A 20,048-nucleotide genomic window follows, 5' to 3' on the forward strand; every position below is an offset into this window, starting at 1 on the left:
CAATCAGACATTATTAAGTTAATGTTGAAAAAACATAATGGAGAAAATACATGGGACATGCGCTCATGTTTAATATATCCAAAACGGATATTATTTACACAACGCGCTATACTTATCTCAAATTAGGTCATATGTCCCTTCTTATTTTTACTAATCCATGATTTTTGAGGTTCTTGGTCCTGTGGAAATGTGTCAAATGATGTATTTTGTGTGTTTTGATGGCTGAATGAGCAGCATCCCGGTACAAAACAATGCACTTAAAGCGCACGCTCTGGATATTTATCCCTCACAGCCTCGTTTTTGTACCAACTTGGCGGCAGGCTGAATAAGGCGTTTGGGTCACAAATTGAGTTCTATATGTGTGACAATACACCTCCAAAGAAGCAAGAAATCTGTATGGGTTTGCAACAACATGAGAGTGAGTAAATGACAGAGTTTTCATTATAAAGTTTGTGTATAAACTTCAGATGAGGACGGTCATTCTCATCTCTGAAGAGTCCCGTGAGAGTTTGTTATCACCGAGTTTGTGTGGCAGACGAAAACCTTTGCTGTCTGGAGTCCTAATGATGTCTACGTCCCAGACGCCAACCACAAACAAGCCAACAATAACAGCACAGTAGCTTTACAGGCATCTCAGAGCCGCCTCAGAGTTTAACAAGACTGAGAGATTCCACTCTCATTAAAGACAACAGGACGGAGGGAGGCTCTGTAAAACTCTCCTCTAAATTATTCATCTGTTTGATTTTCCAACTCTTAGACTCGACCGCCTGAGGGAGCACAAACGTCTGTGTGTTCGACGGTTTACAGAGAGCCCTCGCTCTCATGCTTTTCACTTACACCCCCTCCCACCGTACTGTACTGACCTGAGGTCTCATCCACGCGCTCCTCCACCGTATGTTCCTTCTGATGAACCCACTCGCTGTTGCACTTGAAGTAGATCTGCGTGGCGGGCGTGGCTTTGCAGTAGAGATTGACGGGTTTGTTCTTGACGATGTACGCCTCTTCCGGTTCCATCAGGAAGTGTGGGAGGGGCTCGGGTGGGTCGGAGGGGAAGGTCTCAGGGAGTTCCCCCAATCCGAGATAGTCGTCATCTATAGATAGAGGACAAAACAAAGAGTTAATCTCGAAATCCTGTGTTTTACTGGGAGTGTTTATGGAAACACTTATGTTTACTGGTCACCCATTGAGAAGCAATTATGTCCATTAATCACCTGCAGGCGGTGCACGTAGGACCAGGAATAAATGTACAGCACATGTGTGAAGACAGCGTTAAATCAAACCTCTAGACTCGAGTGAGGATGTCTGTGTTTTTAAAAGTGTTATTTGACAGCTATAAACATGTAGACAGTTTAACTAAACCAGCAAGATTCTCTACTGTGATGTTTTTTGACCTAAAGTGACTTAAAGACAATTGAGCTTATTAAAGAAATTATTCAGATACCTTTCAGAAATGCAGTTATTTGCTAAAAATATGAGATATAATTTCTAGTGACTTTATAAATCAAAAAAGTGGTACAGATGTTTCGTCAGCATACTTCAAACGAGCATCACTTTCATCCTGAGCACCGCATCACCTCAACACTGTCTTCATCAAACACGAACCTAAATTTATCTCCATGTGATGAAGAAAACACCTCGTGGTGAAAAGTAAACATGAATCGAAACTGCCCTTTGAGGAATAGGAGACAAAATCTGCTCTATACGTTGAAATATCCGGCCTTTGACTCCACAAGGGAAGTCAAAAGACATTAGCAAAGATATTCGTCACCTCTGAATACGTTTTCTATTCTTAACACCCGACCGGCAGGCATCAATTATTTACAGAGAGACCGAATGTAAGCGCACGGGTGCAAGAGGTTAAAACGCAGCATCAAAGATTCTTCACTGCTTCAGTACACAGCGCTCCAGACCAGACTGTGTGTCTAACAAACCCTGTCAGGACACGGTGGTGATATCACATCAATATCGGCTGTGATGTTACGGGCTGTCGGGGGAAAACGGGTGAGACTGCATTAGCACACACAGCCCCAAGGGTTTCTGGGTAATGTGTGTGTCTGCTACTCTTCACATGTTGGTCCTAAATCACACATGACCTGTCTTCAGCACCTAATCATCTGATAATTAACCCCTTCATAAGGGTCACGTAACACGTGTGTGTCATTTAAAATAAAAGAGGACTTTATAAAATATTTTTAGCTTTAAAATCTGATGCTGTTATACGCTCACCTGTGTTGCATATTCATTTACCACTGTGCATGTTAAACACAAACTCATGGTCACAGATAATACTAACATTCATTTAAATTAAAACAAAAACATTAAATTTTAATTAAACAAAATTAAAACTTTATCATAATCAGGGGAGTTTGCACCCCGGATTATGATAAAGTTTTAATTCATTTTAATTACTGCTATTCATTTTAGCATTTACTAATACATTATTTTAAATCAAAGTTGAAACTGTTAACATTAGTTTATGGACCATGAACTAATATAAATAACTGAACTTACATCAACAAGAATTTATAAATGCTAAAAAACGATATTGTTCATTGTTCGTTTTAGATAATGCATTTCCTACACAATGCATCTAACAATATGTGTACATTTTGTGTTTACATGCACAAAATTTTCTCAATCTGACTGAATTTAATTCGATTGGAGGTTACGACAGTGTAGTTTACATGCACCCTAATCATTGCAATCTGATAAAAATGTTGGTTTACATGTACACTCTATATACTCCAAACCAAACGTCTGCCCAATTGCACAGCCAGGGTTGCCAGATTCACGTATCAAAACCAGCCCAATAGAAATTCAAAATGAGCCCAAAAGCATCCCAAAGACTATTCACTGCCTAAATAAATAACAAACAAAATCCTTCTATCTTTAACATGCAGAAAAAATTAACTTGCGGAAAAAAGCAGAAAACAGAGGACTTGGCAACGCAGCGCTTAGCATCTCTCATTGAGTTCACGGTTTATCTCTGGATAAATGTACAAAGTCAAAGTTGAGTTAGAGAAAGTTGTTCTTAAGATGTTTACAGATATAGGCAAAGAAAAAACACATTTTTTAAAGGCACAACGCTATTTTATTGCTATGTAATGTTATGAAAGATATGAACTCTGCACAATGTACAGCACATGACTACAAACTGTAAAACATAACCTGCCCAACTGGTTAGTGATTTGACATTGTTACCACAATAGCTGGAGATGATTTTCATAATTTCGTCCACTGTGACCCTGTCACAGACCCTCCTCACCCCCATTTTTACAAACTCATTGATTCTAGACAAATCACAAGAATGACCTATTTTGGATCCAAAACACAAGGGTGACAAGGTTGCACCCCTTATTATGTACTCACCTGCATGTTTAAAAAAAAAGATAAAAAAAAAAAAATTTTCCAAGATGGCCACCATCCACTCTCATAGCCCCAGTAAACCCTTCGAGCTTCAAAATGACCCAGAAGTGTTAAATAAATAACCCCACTCGAATTTTTACATATATTTTAGGTCTGCTGAAGACATTTACTCCTTTACACAGACACAGAGAATGAGCACTGAAAGAGAGACAAAACTTTTTTTAAATCTAGATTTGGCTTCTGAAGAACAAAGAAAGACACTGGGGGTTCGACTGACATGACGGTGATTAAATAATGACATTTCTTTAATTTATGGGTGAACTATCCCTTTAAAATTTGGTCTGTATTATGGGCTGAAGTGACGGCAAACACAAAACACTCATATTAGAAAGCGTCATATTAGGCGCTTTCTGCCCCGCAGCCCTGAGCTCACGTGGGACATATCTGAGCAAACCAGGGCAGCTTTATCAACTCAACAATTAGCTGTGGACCAGAACCATGACCTGGTAAAACCGCCCGCCTCGCCAAGCATGATCACTATCTCAGTCACACACACATGCATCTAAACATGTGCACAAACACTCGTTCATATCTTGAAACGTTCTTGTGTATAAAGTTACAATCCAGCAACATGTTTCCATATTCAGCTACACATTATACATCAGTACAAGTGGCATACTTCATCAGCTGAGCTCGGGGAATGTTTTTCTCTTGTGCTAAACCAATGGCAGTCATCTAAGACTCATCAGACACCAGGACGTCTCCGCCTCCTGTCGGCCCACCAGACCTTGACCCAAAAAAATGACTCTTACATGCAGGAAAGTCACGGAGCAGCAGTCGGTCTGTCTGACGCTCGGCAGGGACGAGAGATCAGACAGAGGCATGAAAGGGTTTAGTGTGTCGTCCCTGTATGCGAGCTACAATTTATCAACCTCCACAGTGCCAAAAATAATAAATACAAGAGAATAAAGAGAGCTTTCTGGAGAAAAGCACTTGAGAAAAGGAAAAAAAACATGGCCCTCAAGTTAAATCCCCACTGATTCTGAGATCTCCAGTGAAGGACAACAATAAACATTCATCACACAACAAACTCACAATATGTTTTTATAACATAAACAAGGTTTTTTTTGAGTTTGTAGGTTGTTTGTTTGTTTGTTGTGTGAATGCAGCGGTCCGAGGGGTCCGATCATGGGCTCCACCCCGTCTGCATGCCGTCACGCCGAGAAAACCTTCATGCCACAATGCCACGCTTTGATGCTGGTTCTCTGGGATGTAATTTGAGTTCAGGCCTGTTATCACAATCACATCTAGAAAAGTCAACCACACCTTCCCCTCAGAACACTGAGCTTTCTGAATTCCCACAAAAAAAAAAAAAAAACAAGAAACAAAAAGAGTTTGACCTTGAATAAAAATACAGTAAGTGTTGAGTTTCTGTCTGAAGCTCTGTGTATGCAGTCAGACTGCGCAGTCACTGCTTGACCTTCATCACCTCTACAAACTACAACAACACACTTTAGGCAATTATTGTTTCAAATTCCTCACAACAGAAGTTTGTTTGTTGACCATATGCCTTTACACCAGATGCTCCAACCTTTTACTTTGATTTTAATCTAGAAAGTATCAAATTGCTTCCATATGATGTAAGATTAACATTTTATTCTTGAAGATCCCACAGTGTTTAAAAAAAAAACAAGAATAAACCAAAAAAGCTTTGAATATGAGATCACATGTGAATTAGGATCAGGTTTTAAGGCTCTAAATAAATTAATTCATGCTAAAAATGAAAATTTAAATCATTTTTGGTGTTTGGCCAAACATATGAAAAGACCAAATAAATTTTACCAAACAATGAGGTCTTTGATGATCAAAAAAGTGAATGCAAACGCAGCAAACATGTAGATAAGCATTTTAAAGTGTCAGAGAAAGATGCAAAAACATACAGCACTACAAGTTTCATTCATCATTTAAAATCAAGACATCCTGAACCCCATGCAGCGTATGAGAAAGACACGGCTGCGGCGATCCTGGGTATTTGTCTGCTGAATACACAAGCACAGAGAACGAGAGACTTTAGCTCTTCATCTCATGTCATAGAACGATGAAGAGCGTCAGCAGTATGTAATAAAAACTTCCTAAAACCAGTAAAGTCCAATGATAAACATGCTTATATTTAAGGAGAAATAAAACCTTTATTAACGGAAAGCTTTATGTAACCGTTGTTGTAAGTTTCTTAAGGCAGAGGAATAAAAAAGGTTATTCGCATTTTGCACGGTAATAGAAGATCAGATTAATATCCGTTTAGCCAAGACACTCTTTAAAGTGCACAAATTGACATTGCGAATTGAAAATACATCAAATTTTGTAAAAACTCTCATATATTGCAAAAGAGTTTTTACCTTCACGTGAGGTGGTATTCAGAAAATGTGTAATTCCCAAAACTGCTATGGAAATAATGTTTATTCACATTTTCAGGTCACCTGATGTAAGTAAATCACATAATCATTATTTGAAGATGACGCGGTGTGAACTTAAACCTCTCAGAAACACCTCAGTACGTGTCTGCTCCTAAGTATTTTCTTAACAATGATGTTTGAATAACACTCCTCTTTTGATTTAAAATAATGTACAAATACCTCCAAGAAACACCTCATATGCGGTTGTTTCTTAGTATAAGGGGCTTTTCCCTAGTTTCACATCTGTACAGCACCAAGAGTGCCAGGTTTTGCTTTTCAGCTGATGCGTGTCTATCTTAGCATCTACAGTCTGTACAGTGAGCTGAGAGGCATTTACTTCAGCTGACACCTGGATGAACTTTAAACGTAAAAAACTGCATTTAAAGTGTTTGCTGTTTCAGAGGTTTTTGGATGCAAACAAGCTTGGTTAGACTGGGAGACCATTTAAAACCAGTTCAAAACCAGCGGCACACTTTAGGCAGATCATGCTGCTCATTTGTATATGCATAAAAATAATTAAATCAAAATCACCAAAACCACACAATGGTTTTCAAGTGTCCAACTGTACTGTGCATATGTGAAGCAACACAACATATATAGCTCTAAACCTTCAGCATTACTAATTCACACTGAAATCAATTTAGTTCATGTGGTGAAAAACTGCTAGAATGAAAGTCTGAGAAGAGAGAGAAGCATATGGTGTATAGGAGTATGAAGGAGTGAATATTCCAGCACAAATCTTTCAATTGGATTTCTCATGCTGGAACGGTTCATGAAAATGAAACGCACTCTCACAAGCTGCGATATGAAAGCCGGGCAAAGCAGTGACCTGATCAGATCACAGTACTCTACTGTATATATATATTATATATGTTCACTTCACCACATACTGTCTGTGGATCTGCTATATATAAGCTTTAGGTGTGCTGCACGTACACAGAGAAACTCTGATCAACTGAGAATAACAAAAACAGGGACAGACATCGGGGAAAATGGCATCAGGTCTCGCACAACAAGGCATCGGACAAAACAAACACAGACAAAAAGGCATCAGATGATTTTATGACCTGACTATCGCAAACTTACAGGGGATCAATAAAGACGCATGAGGCACTTTTGTTTCTTTAACTGTGTATTTAATTGTAGCCTTGACATAAATGGTTGTCGTTCCTTTTCTTCCTCACACAAACCTTTGTATAAAATAGTCTAAGCTGTATATGTTTGTATGAACCTGTATACTATATCCTAATAAAACCTTTATGAAAGATGGAAACAAGTAAAGATGAAAGAATTATTACTTATTATTTTTTATTAATCGCTACAGTCCACTACAGTGTAGAAAATATTGCTTAAATAATTCATTTGGTTTATGCATTTGGCAGAGGCTTTTATCCAAAGCGACATTACAAGGTATACATTTGATCAGTATGTGTGTTCCCTGGGTTCGAAACCAATTTTGGTGAAGTTGTAATAATGTTTTAGCCTGCTTAAAATGGTAATTTTTTCAAAGAGAGAAGTAAAGATGTTAAACACAGTCATCATTTACACATGCAAACGGCATTTAATTCAGTGTTATAAATTAATGGTCTGTGACTGTAGCAATGAATACAAACAGTGAAAAATAAATAGTATCAAAGACTTTTTGCTGTGTGAAACAGTTTGTGATAGTTACATCACCGGTCTGATGCTGTTTTACGGGGTTTCACCCGATGTCTAATTAAGTTAAAACCTGATGTCCTTTAGTCCAAGACCATTATGCACGATGTCTGATGTAGACTTTAGTCCTGATCTGGTTTTGCTGAAAACTGATGCCTTTCAGTCTGAGCCGTGATCCTGTTTTATCTGAGGATGTCCAAAACTGTACACTGTACTCCCCGCCGCACAAACTTGTTGAATCTCAAGAGATCTTTATTTGCATGACAGTAAAGATGGCATATCACATACTAAACCAACATCAAAGCTGAGACGTCAAAGACCTCAAAGACCAAAGAATATAAACTCAAGAACCCGGAGCTCAGGGTTCCTTAAACAAAGTGGTTGATGGTATTTTAATAACCACACAAGAGGAGAAGAACTTTAAAGAAGACATCCACCTATAAACAAGTGTGTTCATCTCTATGATGACCTGATAACATTCATGTAAGAACACAAGCAGATGTAGGAGTTTATAAAGCCCGCTCATGTGGTGTATCGTAAATGAAGCGACACAACCGGGGGAGTCCAACGCTGCCTTTATAGTTCACTGAGATCCAAACATCTTCAAAGGCAAAGCATACCATCTAAAACAACACAGGCTTCGCTTGTGCCGCCCGTGTAAAGACGCCAGCTCACGTGTATCCAAACAATTCATTCTGACGTGAGCTGGTGGGTAATAAATAATGTGTCCACACGAGTCTCTCGGTTTAGGTCCACTGGAAATCTGCCAGAACAAAGCGACTACATCACCCGAAGCCTAATAGTTTTTTCAATTAAAGAACATCTTCCCGAGAGCAGTTCGGCTTACGCGCGTGCCACGTTCAATACAGACCGTCGCCGGATCTCTGACGTGTATGAAGGCAGTTGATAAAATCCGATGTTTTAACATGATTATACTGCACTTAAAATCCTTCCAAAAGACAATCCAACATCTCTGATATATACTGAAGGCCACCTAACACAAGAGGAAAATCTTGAAGTAAAATGCTAAAGACACTCGGGAGAAATGCATGTGGTCGAGCGCATGCAAAACAGCATCGCCAGCGCGCTGTCAAATCAAGAGAAAGCATGAAGCAGGAAAAACATGATTTGAAGAAATGAATCCTTCAGGAGTGAGGGCAGATGTTTTCTGATGGATCGAAAGTGAAATGGAGTCAGCATTTCACCCACAAACAATCACAGCAGAGTCTGGGTTTGCATCAGGCACAAAACTGAGCTGAATCACAGATGAAGAAATTTGATTGAAAGAGTTTTGCTTTATTCAATGAGATGAAATGAATTAATATCTGTTAATTAGCCTACAGTTACATACATGCAGTTCTGATGGTTCTGTGTTAATGAAATCCAGAGTCTTAAGGGCTGTTTATCTTATGGACAATAACTATAACTATTAAACTAATTCCGAATGAAAGAGAATAGCAAAGCTCACACTATAACCCTAATCAGTCCTTCCAGAAAAATGCGATTATGGGATCGTATGATTCAATGCAAAATCAGCCAAAGTCTGCATATTTGTGCGGGGGCCGCATTTTTTAAATATGCCACACTTTCGCTGCATAATTGCAGATGTCTGCTCGCAAAATATGCAGGCTTGCATGAATTCATAATGCCCGCATTTTCGTAGCGAAAAGTCATATTTATCTTAGCAGAAAGTTGAAAAATTTTGCATTTACTTCAAACATGCGGAGCCATGTCTCCTGTTGTCTTGCGAATGTTAGGACGCGATGTAATTACGCGATGTGAACATCAATGAAAAGCTGCAAACAAAAAGTTTTTGCAAGTTCATGCAATTTTGGCAAGTTCCCGCAATTTCATCACATAAAACTGCTAAAATATCCTGCATGTTCCATCGCATTTTTTAAGAAATCATGCTGCAAGATCAAGGATTTTGCATTATTCTGAAAGGACTGCCTAATGTTTAAAGATACGATATAGTCAGGAGCCATTTTTCCTGCTGATAAATCATAAAACATACTAAGGGTGTCACGATCGAAATTAAGTCACAACCTCGAACTTCGAATAAAAAAATGGGATCGTCAATGCTGCCACGCCCCCACGTCACGTCTGGTCAGCTTGCCAAGGGAAAAAAACCTCTCTGTGCATTAAGTGCAGGTGCGTGCAAGAAGGAATCCTCTTTCTAAAAGCTCTCTCCAATAAAGTGAAGCCCACAAAACCCCCATGCGAGGAAAAGCATGCAATGTGCATGTTAATATGAAACTATAATAATAATACTAAAAAAATAATGGCACAACATTTTTTGTCTTTCAAAAAAAAAGTAAAAATCGAGAATTGAATCGAATCGTGACCTTAGAATGGAAAATGTATTCGTATCGAGGAATTGGAGATTCGTGACAGCCCTAAAACATGAATATAATCTCTGTTGGATTCCTGAATGATGTTAGGCTATTGTTGATTGCCACAAGTTTTATTAAAGGTGATAGTAGTTGGGCAGCGGTGTTTTATTGATCTAATACTTATAAATATAAATATGAGCAAGCTAGCAAGATAAATGCTCTGCATGCCAGCGATGAGCAGATCTTCAGCTTTCAGAGAGAGCATCCAGCTTCTGCTGTCAGATTTTGTTTTGGCATTTAACACTTAAAGCACCAGCGGGTCATCTACTGTACATCCATTTTTGTGATTGCAGTACAGCAGCATGCACATTTATGATCAACATACTGTAGTGTTATTGTTATCGTCCGTTAGCGTGGATGCTAATATAGTTACAGTTATTGTTATTGTCATACTGTGAATGCCCCATTACACTTTGTTGTTGTCATGATAGATCATATAATCAGTGCGATTTTTCTGCGGCTTTGCAATGATGTGTATTAAAAAACAACCCAAATAAGTGAATTTAAGTGTAATAGTGAATGATCATTTGTAAGATGATGCTATGAGGACGATGCACAGGTAAAACAAACACATCTCACTTATATTTTCAACATGTGTGATATCAGCAGGCTGACAGTCCTGTGAAAGATAAGCTGGATTTTATCTGTGTGCGTTCAGATTTATGGTCCTCAGGAAAGCAGTGTATCACCCTCAACAGTGCTTCTCTTCCATCAGGAGAGAGTCAAGCGTGAACGGGGATGAACGTTGGCATAAATCCTCATCTCTCGCTGCACAGAAAGCAAGAATGATGAGCAGTATAAGAAGCTGTAAATTCAGTAGATGAACACAATCTATTGTGTTATGGTCTCAATGTGCCCTCCAAGATTAACATTACAACCTAAGCTCAACTGTTACCATTCCTAGGTTATATTTTCAATACGCACACTTTTTCATTGATGTGGTCAGAAACCCGGCACATTTAATGCAAAGTTAAGACATCATTAACCGAGCACGACTCGGATCGATTCCAGGGTGAAACATTTCATTATGGCCTCAGCTTAACCGGGTCTACACTTTAACCACAGAGAGAAATTAAACTCAATGAATTATTCAACAAATGTTCACGTAGGGACGGTGAAGGTGGGCCGGGCTCAGCAATTAACATGTTTCAATTCAACGTGGCTCTTATCAAAACAACGATAGAAAAAATGCCAAAAAATGAATTGATTTGGCTCGACATAAGCAGAAATACTCAAGAAAGAGGAGTAGAGATAAGATTACGAAACACGTTCAATAAGAAATGAATAAGCGCAGATAACAGCACTTCATTCAGTTTCTCTATGCATGGACGAGCAGAAAAAATGAGTTGGTGTGTGAGTGTTTGTCTTGTTTGAAGAGAAGCGTCTGATAACAGTTAACAGCGGGTGATTATTGTGTAACCTCACTGATAGAAGAAACACACAATCATTTCATTATTTCTAGGTCAGAACAGAGGAAGAGGCAGAAATATACAGTACAGTTGCCATGACACTCACTTCATTCAAACACAGACTCTGGAAGATCTTACAAAAACTATTTGGACCGCTGAGGCGTATTCAATATTTCTATATGTCATTCTCACGTATTTAGCACTATTGTATGAGTCAAATACTATTGCAGTATTCAGATGAACCGTAGAGCAGTGTAAATATATTGTAATAGTGTCATGTGGATGAAAGCTAAAAACAAAATAACACAAAGTTCAGACACTGAGGTCAGTCTGGATTAGGGTTGCAAAGAAGTGGAAACTTTCCATGGGAACTTAATCTGGAGAACTGGAAACTTAAAGGAACAGTATGTAAGAAATTTATATCAATGAATCATAAAATGGCCCTGATATGTCACTAGACATTAAGAAATCATTTTCATTTCACATACTTATATCACTGACAACAGTGGTCTGGCTAGGATATTGTCATTTAAAAAGTGGAGTTGCAGCCCTCAACTGATGTTTATGTTGTCATGTTGTGTATTGGCCACCAGTTGGGTGATTGCAGTACCAGTTTTAGCCACAAGTTTTGTTATTGCAATACCAGTTTTGGCCACAATCCTACATACTGTTCCTTTAACGGGAATTTATATAAACTATATCATGCAAAAACATAAATAAACATGCATGCAAGGTCTTTCAAATATTTAGAACTTTAATTGATTCTTTATTGAGTAATAAAAGCATAATAAACATTATTATCATTATTATAATAGTGATAGCTTACATTTAGATAGCTAAATACTGTATAAACACATTTTGGTATTCGCTAGTTAAACTAAAATACCATATATCAAGCTTTATTATCAAAACCTCCTTGACTTGACCACTTGTCTTTATAATGGTATAATGTTGTTGCCAGGGTTCCCACACCTTTGTTAACTTCAAATTCAAGGACCTTTCAAGGACTTTCCAGGTCCAATACCCTCAAATTCAAGGAATAAATGCGGGGACACATTTCAAGTGAGAGCAAGGTTACATCGTGTTGCCTTTAAAGATACATTGTTACAGTTCCCTTTCAAGGGAACTCACGCTGCATCACTGCGGTGACACTTTGGGGACGCCTCCAGGGGTAAGTGCGTCTGAATGTGTATATCAAATTCAACCAATGGTGAGGCTTTACGACAAAGACAGGGTGACGCAGGAGCCAGGAAGTATATCGCTATCTGAAATATTGCCAAAGACGGCGTTACAGGGACGCAGGAAGTATGGCAAGAGAGACGCAGCGTCTCGTTCCCTTCTCAGGGAACAACAGTTACATACGTAACCCGAGACGTTTTCATGTGTCAAACACAACTATGTAAAAAAGCATTTTGGTATGAATCAACATTTGCATTTAAAGCAAACAGTTTAGCACGTGAAAAAATAATTTTTATGATATTATTCAACACTACACACAGAATAATAAGGATTTTTTTCCAGAAAACGTCTTGCATAAAATAGATTCAAGCACTTTCAATGACCTGTATCTATGTATGTATATTTTCAAAAACTTCCCAGGGCCAATTTTCCCAATTTTTTCTCCCAGATTCACAAACTTTCAAGGATTTCAAGGACCTGTGGGAACCTGTGCTGCACACTAGCTTACACACAGCACAAGAAAGTTTTAAACAAATGTATGTGATTTACATGAATACATGCAAAGATAGAGATTTTGACATTTCGCATTTTTTTTAAATGCCCAGTTTATATTTATTCCCGTTAATTCCATGAAAAGTTTCCAGCCTTGAAAATTCCCTAGCCTGGATACAGAAACACTCAGCTGGTGTTATAAACTTCATTTCTGCATTCATCTATGACCCACCGCTACCATATGTTACAGACCATCAGCTTCAGATATGAGCCGTCTAATGTAGCTAAAAAAGTACAGCAGATTAATCAGCCTTTTAAATATTTAAACCCACTGCAATATTAAATATCCAAGTTCCTTATTATATACTTCATTCTATAAAATCCAAAATTCTTTATGCATATATCACAAATATTATTACCATTACCTTGTGCAATTCTCTCCTGCAACCTAGCCTCACGTTCACAAGAGATATAAAATCTGAGAACAGACATTGTTCACTTTTCACCCTGGTAAATGATATGTACAGTACAGTGCACAGAGAGAAATTAATTCCCTGGGTGTCATGGCAACAAAGTCTCACTGTGGCTAAAGTCAATGGTAACCACACATTTAAAACTGCAGCCAGATATCTGCCTCACACAACCCCATCAGGACGGATGCATTTACAAGACTGAATCTCATAGCATGGAGAAGATTTTTTTGGGTACACGTTGAAGTCTTATGCACCAGAGAGAGAGAGTCGCTCATTCTCAGCAGTTTCTAGTGCAGACCAAAAAGCCATTTTGTTGGTTGATTGGAGAATGATGCTGCTACTTAGAGAGCAGCTCCATCAGTCTGACAGAACGAGGAAAAAGCCGGAGAGACGGGTTCCTCCCCAGGGTGCAGTTGCCGTGATGGGTGAGCTGTCAAATGCCCCATTGTCCAAATTACCCAGCAAGCATGGTGTCACCGCCAGGGACTAATTTACAGCGGCACGCCACCATCTCTCTCTCTCTTTGAGTAGAGGCTCAGCGCTCAGAGATCTTTACAGATTCACCTGAGCATATGAGACAGACAGACAGACAGACTACCATATCAACTGCATTAACCAACATTAAAGAGGTAATATAATGCGAGTTCATGTTTTCCTTCGTCATTGGAGTGTTAAAAGCTGTTTGTGCATATAGAAGATCCATAAAGTCACAAGGATTAAAGTCTTAAACCCAAAGAGATATTCTACCTAAAAGTGAAGGCTCATCCTCATTTAAACACTACCCCACATATCTACATCACTGTGTGGGAAGATTTTCCCAAATGTTTAGACAAAGAAAAGAAGGCGTAACTTTTATTCTCGCTGTAGTATTGTCATTTTGTGGAGACGTTTTGTGAGTTGATATTCCAAATATGGTAAGAGGCTTAACTTTCCATCACACGCTAGAGTTATTCGGCCAATGTGTTGGATAGCTGGCCAATCAGAGCACACCACACTTTTATTTATTTATATGTATATATGTATATATATATATATATACAACCCTGGCATTTTTTGTCTAGAAGCCTGGTCTAGTTTTAAAGAAACACTTTAAAGTTTTTCACAGAAGTGTTTAAAGGTAAAAATATTAAATAAAATAAAATTGTTATAGCAGTTTACATTTATTGTAATAAATAAAAATAATGCAATAAAAAGTATACGTTTTATACATAAAATTATCACAAAAAATGAGGTTTGTCTTAAACTTTAAGTTGTTTTACCAACAACGGCCACTAGGTGCATACTCTTGTCCAAATTAATAAATTACTGTCACTGCATTATTGGGGCTGTTTACACCTGGTATTAAAGGTGCAGTGTGTAATTTTTAAAAGGATCTCTTGACAGAAATGCAAAATAATATACAAAACTATATTATCAGGGGTGTATAAAGACATTTTTATAATGAACCGTTATGTTTTTATTACCTTAGAATGAGACGTTTTGTTGAGAGGAAGTTGTTGAGAGGAAGTTGTCTCCCTCAATGACACGTTTTTCCGGTGGCGGCTACTGTAGCTTCTCTATGCGATTCAAAAGCTAGGGTTGGGCAGTGAACTGAGCCATTGGTTGCATGTCGCATCCTTACCACTAGATGCTGCTAAAATTTACACACTGCACCTTTAAGAAGCATTTTCGTCAATAGGCTCAAAAGTGGACGAGACAAACACATGGTCTCTATTGTCCACTTTCAACTGCTTCTGTCCTAATTCCTGTGAGGCGATGGTCTTTGGAGACTCAGATTTATGAATGAACCCCTAAAGATCGCACTTTACACCGTGTGTTTGTGCTAGAAGTCACTATCCAGTTTAAACTAGCAAACAACACCATAACTAACAGACATTTTATCATACACAGATCAAGCATCTGATCAAGAGGGAAATCAAGACAGTCTGGTGATGAAGATTGCTCGTTTATATCTCAGAAGACTTTTTAATGAAGTTCTTCATTATGTTTTACTGAAGCATTAACATTGTGTAAAGTTCGGGGGAATAATATTACAATCAAACACGGCTTTCATTACGTACTGTAACAGTGAAGGGAGATAATATAATATAATATTGTAGATCATTTGAATTTGGAGATATTAAATGAGATGTTAGTGCTCATATGCTGCCAATTCATAACTTTGAATTTAAGTCCTCATTTACTGTGGTTGACTACAATTACAAAGCTATAAAAAATCATGTTGACAACATACCTCAGATCATTTTGTAAAGCACAGTTTGAGATCTTGGTCTTATTGGTGTCTAGGAGAAACAAATGAAATATTAAAGAGATTTCATTTGTGATTGTTATTATTTGTAGAAAATGTCACAGTAGTCATGCCTGCTGACCAGCGCATACAGAAAGCAGACGGGGTTGTGTCTGGTATCGGGTCACAGTCGGTCTGATGTGGGAATTTAATGATGGTGCCAATCAAAGCCAGTTTGTCCTATCAGTGGTGTTACAGTGGGCAGGAATGCGAGCGTCGCCCCCGCTGTGGGCAGACACGAATGAATCAGACGAATCGTCTCGTGACCTCGGTGACATCACGCTGTGCCCATCAGCATCACAGATGATAATTGGCTGAAGCAGAATGCAGTCACACCCTGACCTCTGCTGTTTCAGGGTCATTACAAAAACACAACTCAACCCAACAGCTTGTTACCACGGATGTGGAAGAGCGGCTGGAGACGGATCACAGATGGATAAACTGGATAATTAATGTGACGAATGTTCATCTCAAACCTGAGATGAAATCTGTGTATGTTATGTAGTTTATTCAGGCCAAGATCTGCCCACATACAGAAAACTCACGTATAAAAACAAGTTACCAACCTAAGTTTACTTGCGCAAAACGAACTTTGATGTATTACATGAATATAATGCTCTGTAGGGTCACATATCTCTGTATACTGTACACTTTGTACTGTGATATTCCTTTTTAATTAAGTTTTGTGTATTTCATGCTTTTCCTAGGCATCAGCAATGTTTGTGTCTGCTTCAGTGAAAATTCAGCTTCACCCTTTAGATAAGTGTTCATATTTCCAAATGACCTAACAGACTAATTAAAGCATTTATATTCGGCTCTGATCGCTGGGACCTGTACCGTGTCTTTAAAGCCGGCTGTCCTTCATCTGTTTTAATATTCTACACACCATGATGCCGGGGGCAAAAGTTAAAACCCAATCTTCAAATCAAGAGCGGACAAATATCAGAGAAAATCATCATGCCCAATTCACACACAACATTAATAGTCACATAAAAGTCAACAGAAAATAACTGCTTATCTCCATTCTCACAAATGATTGTGGGTAGAAAGGGCAAGTACACGCACGTACGCACGCACACACACACACACACACACACACACACACACACAGTGTTTCCCACAGAGCCTGTAAACATATTTATTGTCAGATTCATTCTGATGCGTAGATGGATTTTTACAAATTGTAATGAGTTTCCCACTGATCTCTAGACAGAAGATGATGTTCAATATCACACTGATAAAAAACACAAAATAACCAAACATTTAATTTACTGACCATAAAGTAACGCCGGTTTCACACTGCAAGTGTGAGAAGCGCATGTTTTTTAAGCGCCCAGGTTAACAAGTTGGATGCACACTGCAAGCGTAGCAGGAGCGCTCACACTGAATTAAAGTGACAGTGCATTGCTTATGGTTTAAATGCTCATAGATTAATGAAAAACTATTATTACATTTTACTATAAAATTATGAATGTGAAGTCAAGTGTGTTTTAAACTTTGAGCAATTTGAAGGTGCAGTGTGTAACTTTTAGGAGGATCTCTTGACAGAAATGCAATATAATCAACATAACTATAATATCAGTGGTGTATATAGACCTTTCATAATGAACCGTTCTGTTTTTATTACCTTAGAATCAGTCGTTTTTATCTACAAACACTGAGGGTCCCCTTACATGGAAGTCACCATTTTGTGCCCCCATGTTTCTACAGAAGCCCTTAACGGACAAACTTTTTAACTAAGTCTCCGACTATGACATGTTTGTCCTATAGTGGCTAACGTAGCTTCTCTATGTTTTTCAAAAGCAAGGAGTGAGCCGTGGACTGAGACGTTGGTTGCAATTTGCAAACTCACCACTAGATGCTAATTTACACACCGCACCTTTAAAAAAAGCAATAAAATATTTAAAAACACACTGTTGCAAGAAGACTGCGCTGTTATTAACTCTCTGCCCAGCACTAAATGAATCCTTACATTTCTTAATAATCTTCAGAGAAGCAGATATATCTATAAATCTAAATCTTATGCTTATAATGTGAAATGTTTCATTTTATCGTAAACTTCGGAGAAACAGATTTAATAATGTGCCATGGCCTTTTTATATCTATAATTGTGTATTGTGTCTGTATCTGTCATTACACGGACCAGAACAGCACGAAAACAATGTGGATTAAACAAATCACAGCTATATAAATTAAGCTGATCTTTAAAAAGCATATTAAAGAGGTTTTGCTCATAAATGCATGTAAAATAAAGTAATGTGAACTTGAGATTTTTATACTGTTATTAAACGGCAGAGTATGCGCTGCTCACGATTGCGGCACTTTCAGCGTAACACTTCTGTAGATTACTGGAATAAATGAAACTCTCAGATTCTTTAGGCTGCCTCCTATCATTGCATTTACACACGTCCTTCACATCAATGCCTGAATCATTTCAAATATTTGTACCTTCATAACTTCACTGTTTATTGCTATATCATACAACCTTGAAACAAGCACACACATATATAAAATGTGAAGGGATTTTGAGAAACACAGATACACACACAAAGTCTAAAACGCTGTCACACAATCCAACACTGCACTCTCTGAACACTTCATCCATACAAGATTTTCACAAGATCATTTAAGATTCAAATAGCTTTGTCATCGTAAAAGGTTTAATATTCTAATAATTAAGATGTAATTACACATCTGTCTGTATATACAGTCATACTCTCTCTCTCTCTCTCTCTCTCTCTCGCTCTCTCTCTCTTAAGTGAAGCATGAATAATTTTTCGTCTTATCCCAGATACCTGTAAAACACACACGAAACCTCCACTGACCCAAAAACACGGTGACACTGTCAGATCTCCCCAGAGAATCCGAGTTATTCCTTAAAGTTATTTATGACTCAAATCTGCCTCAGACATTTCTCCTAAAATTGCCATAAACAAAAATACAAATAAGTGAATTGTTCATATAAAGATAAAAGTACAGAGCAATAAAATGAATGAAGACAGCATAGCTCAGATTAGTTTGTTTTGTGATATAAGAAATGTTTGAGATCATATTGAGACGTCTTCCTCAGGATGGCAGATTAAGTTCTCAGTTTAAGATCCCGCTTAGATGTTTCTTCCAATAGAAAAACACATCTTATAATTTCACGTGTATTAAAGGTTGTTAATCTCAGGAGAAATATTTGAGAAACAAGAGACTCGGGCTGCTATCAATGCTGTCAATTAAGGTTTTTCCAGGGATCAACCATTTTTAACAAGCCACTGTATTAACACGAGAAGTTGAATAAAGCATCAGAAGTAGCTGTGACACACTGTAGGTGTTGAAGGTCTCTGGAAGCAGATGAGAGAGAGAAAGAGAGAGAGAGTCTGATGTGTGTTTTAATGTGACGGGACTCATGTAATGTGAAGTTGCAAATCTTTGCCTGGAGCAGTGGAGTGGATCTGCATGCTGAAGAGAAAAGAAAAACTGATGCCAAAAACCATGATCATGGTGTTACAGCAGTAACACAACCAATGTCTTCAGTAGAGCTAATGCCTTCTCATAGCCTCAGGGCGAGAGGATAAGCTCCGCCCTGATGAGAGGTGACACATAAGATCCTCCCTAAACACTGTTAGTCATTATCAAAACCAGGACAATCTGCTTAACACCACAAACTTCTCTACTTTACATCACCCCCCCAAAAAAAATAGGTTAATGAGGTTTTTGTAGCTAAATTAATTCTCAATATAAACCAAACATCATCAAGTGTGAAGACCCATCAAGCAGCCATTAAAGACAAATTAAATAAACAGCTGCAAGTGCTGTTAATATTTAGAGCGTCTTTTAAACACAAAAACATTTATATAGGGCAATATATCAGATTTCTGTATGGTATATTTAAAGGGGGCATTTCACAAGACATTTTTAATAAAAGATTTAAAATAAATCTTTGGTGTCCTCAGAGTACATATGTGAAGTTTTAGCTCAAAATACCCCACATATAATTTATTATAGCATGTTAAAATTAACACTTTGTAGGTGTGAGCAAAAATGTGTGAAATGCAAACACTGATCGCCATAATGGTGTTTTGTTGAAATTGAAACTAAATTGTGCTGTCAATTATTCTTTCTCTCTTTCTCTCTCTGTACTAAATGGCAGTGCATTAGGGGCGGTATTATTATAATAAGATCCCTTTCTGACATCACAAGGGGAGCCAAATTTCAATGACCTATTTGTTCACATGCTTGCAGAGAATGGTTTACTAAAACTAAGTTCCTGGGTTGATCTTTATCACTTTTTTTAGGTTGAAAGAAGCACTGGGGACCCATTTATAGCACTTTTCATGATATGCCCCCTTTAA

At 38.0% G+C, this 20,048-nt stretch overlaps 1 protein-coding gene across 3 annotated transcripts in view; it reads right to left on the minus strand.

Annotated features, from left to right (window-relative positions):
• The window catches only part of unc5cb (unc-5 netrin receptor Cb), a 139,605-nt gene that overhangs the window by 62,114 nt on the left and 57,443 nt on the right, over window positions 1-20,048 (minus strand). For all 3 annotated transcript variants that reach the window (XM_065264340.2, XM_065264349.2, XM_065264333.2), the window contains one exon: window positions 864-1,091. In XM_065264340.2, the coding sequence (XP_065120412.1) occupies window positions 864-1,091 (228 nt within the window). The remainder of the gene's footprint in view (window positions 1-863; window positions 1,092-20,048) is intronic.

The sequence above is a fragment of the Paramisgurnus dabryanus genome, chromosome 10, assembly GCF_030506205.2.
Source record: "Paramisgurnus dabryanus chromosome 10, PD_genome_1.1, whole genome shotgun sequence".
In the NCBI taxonomy this organism is placed as follows: Eukaryota; Metazoa; Chordata; class Actinopteri; order Cypriniformes; family Cobitidae; genus Paramisgurnus; species Paramisgurnus dabryanus.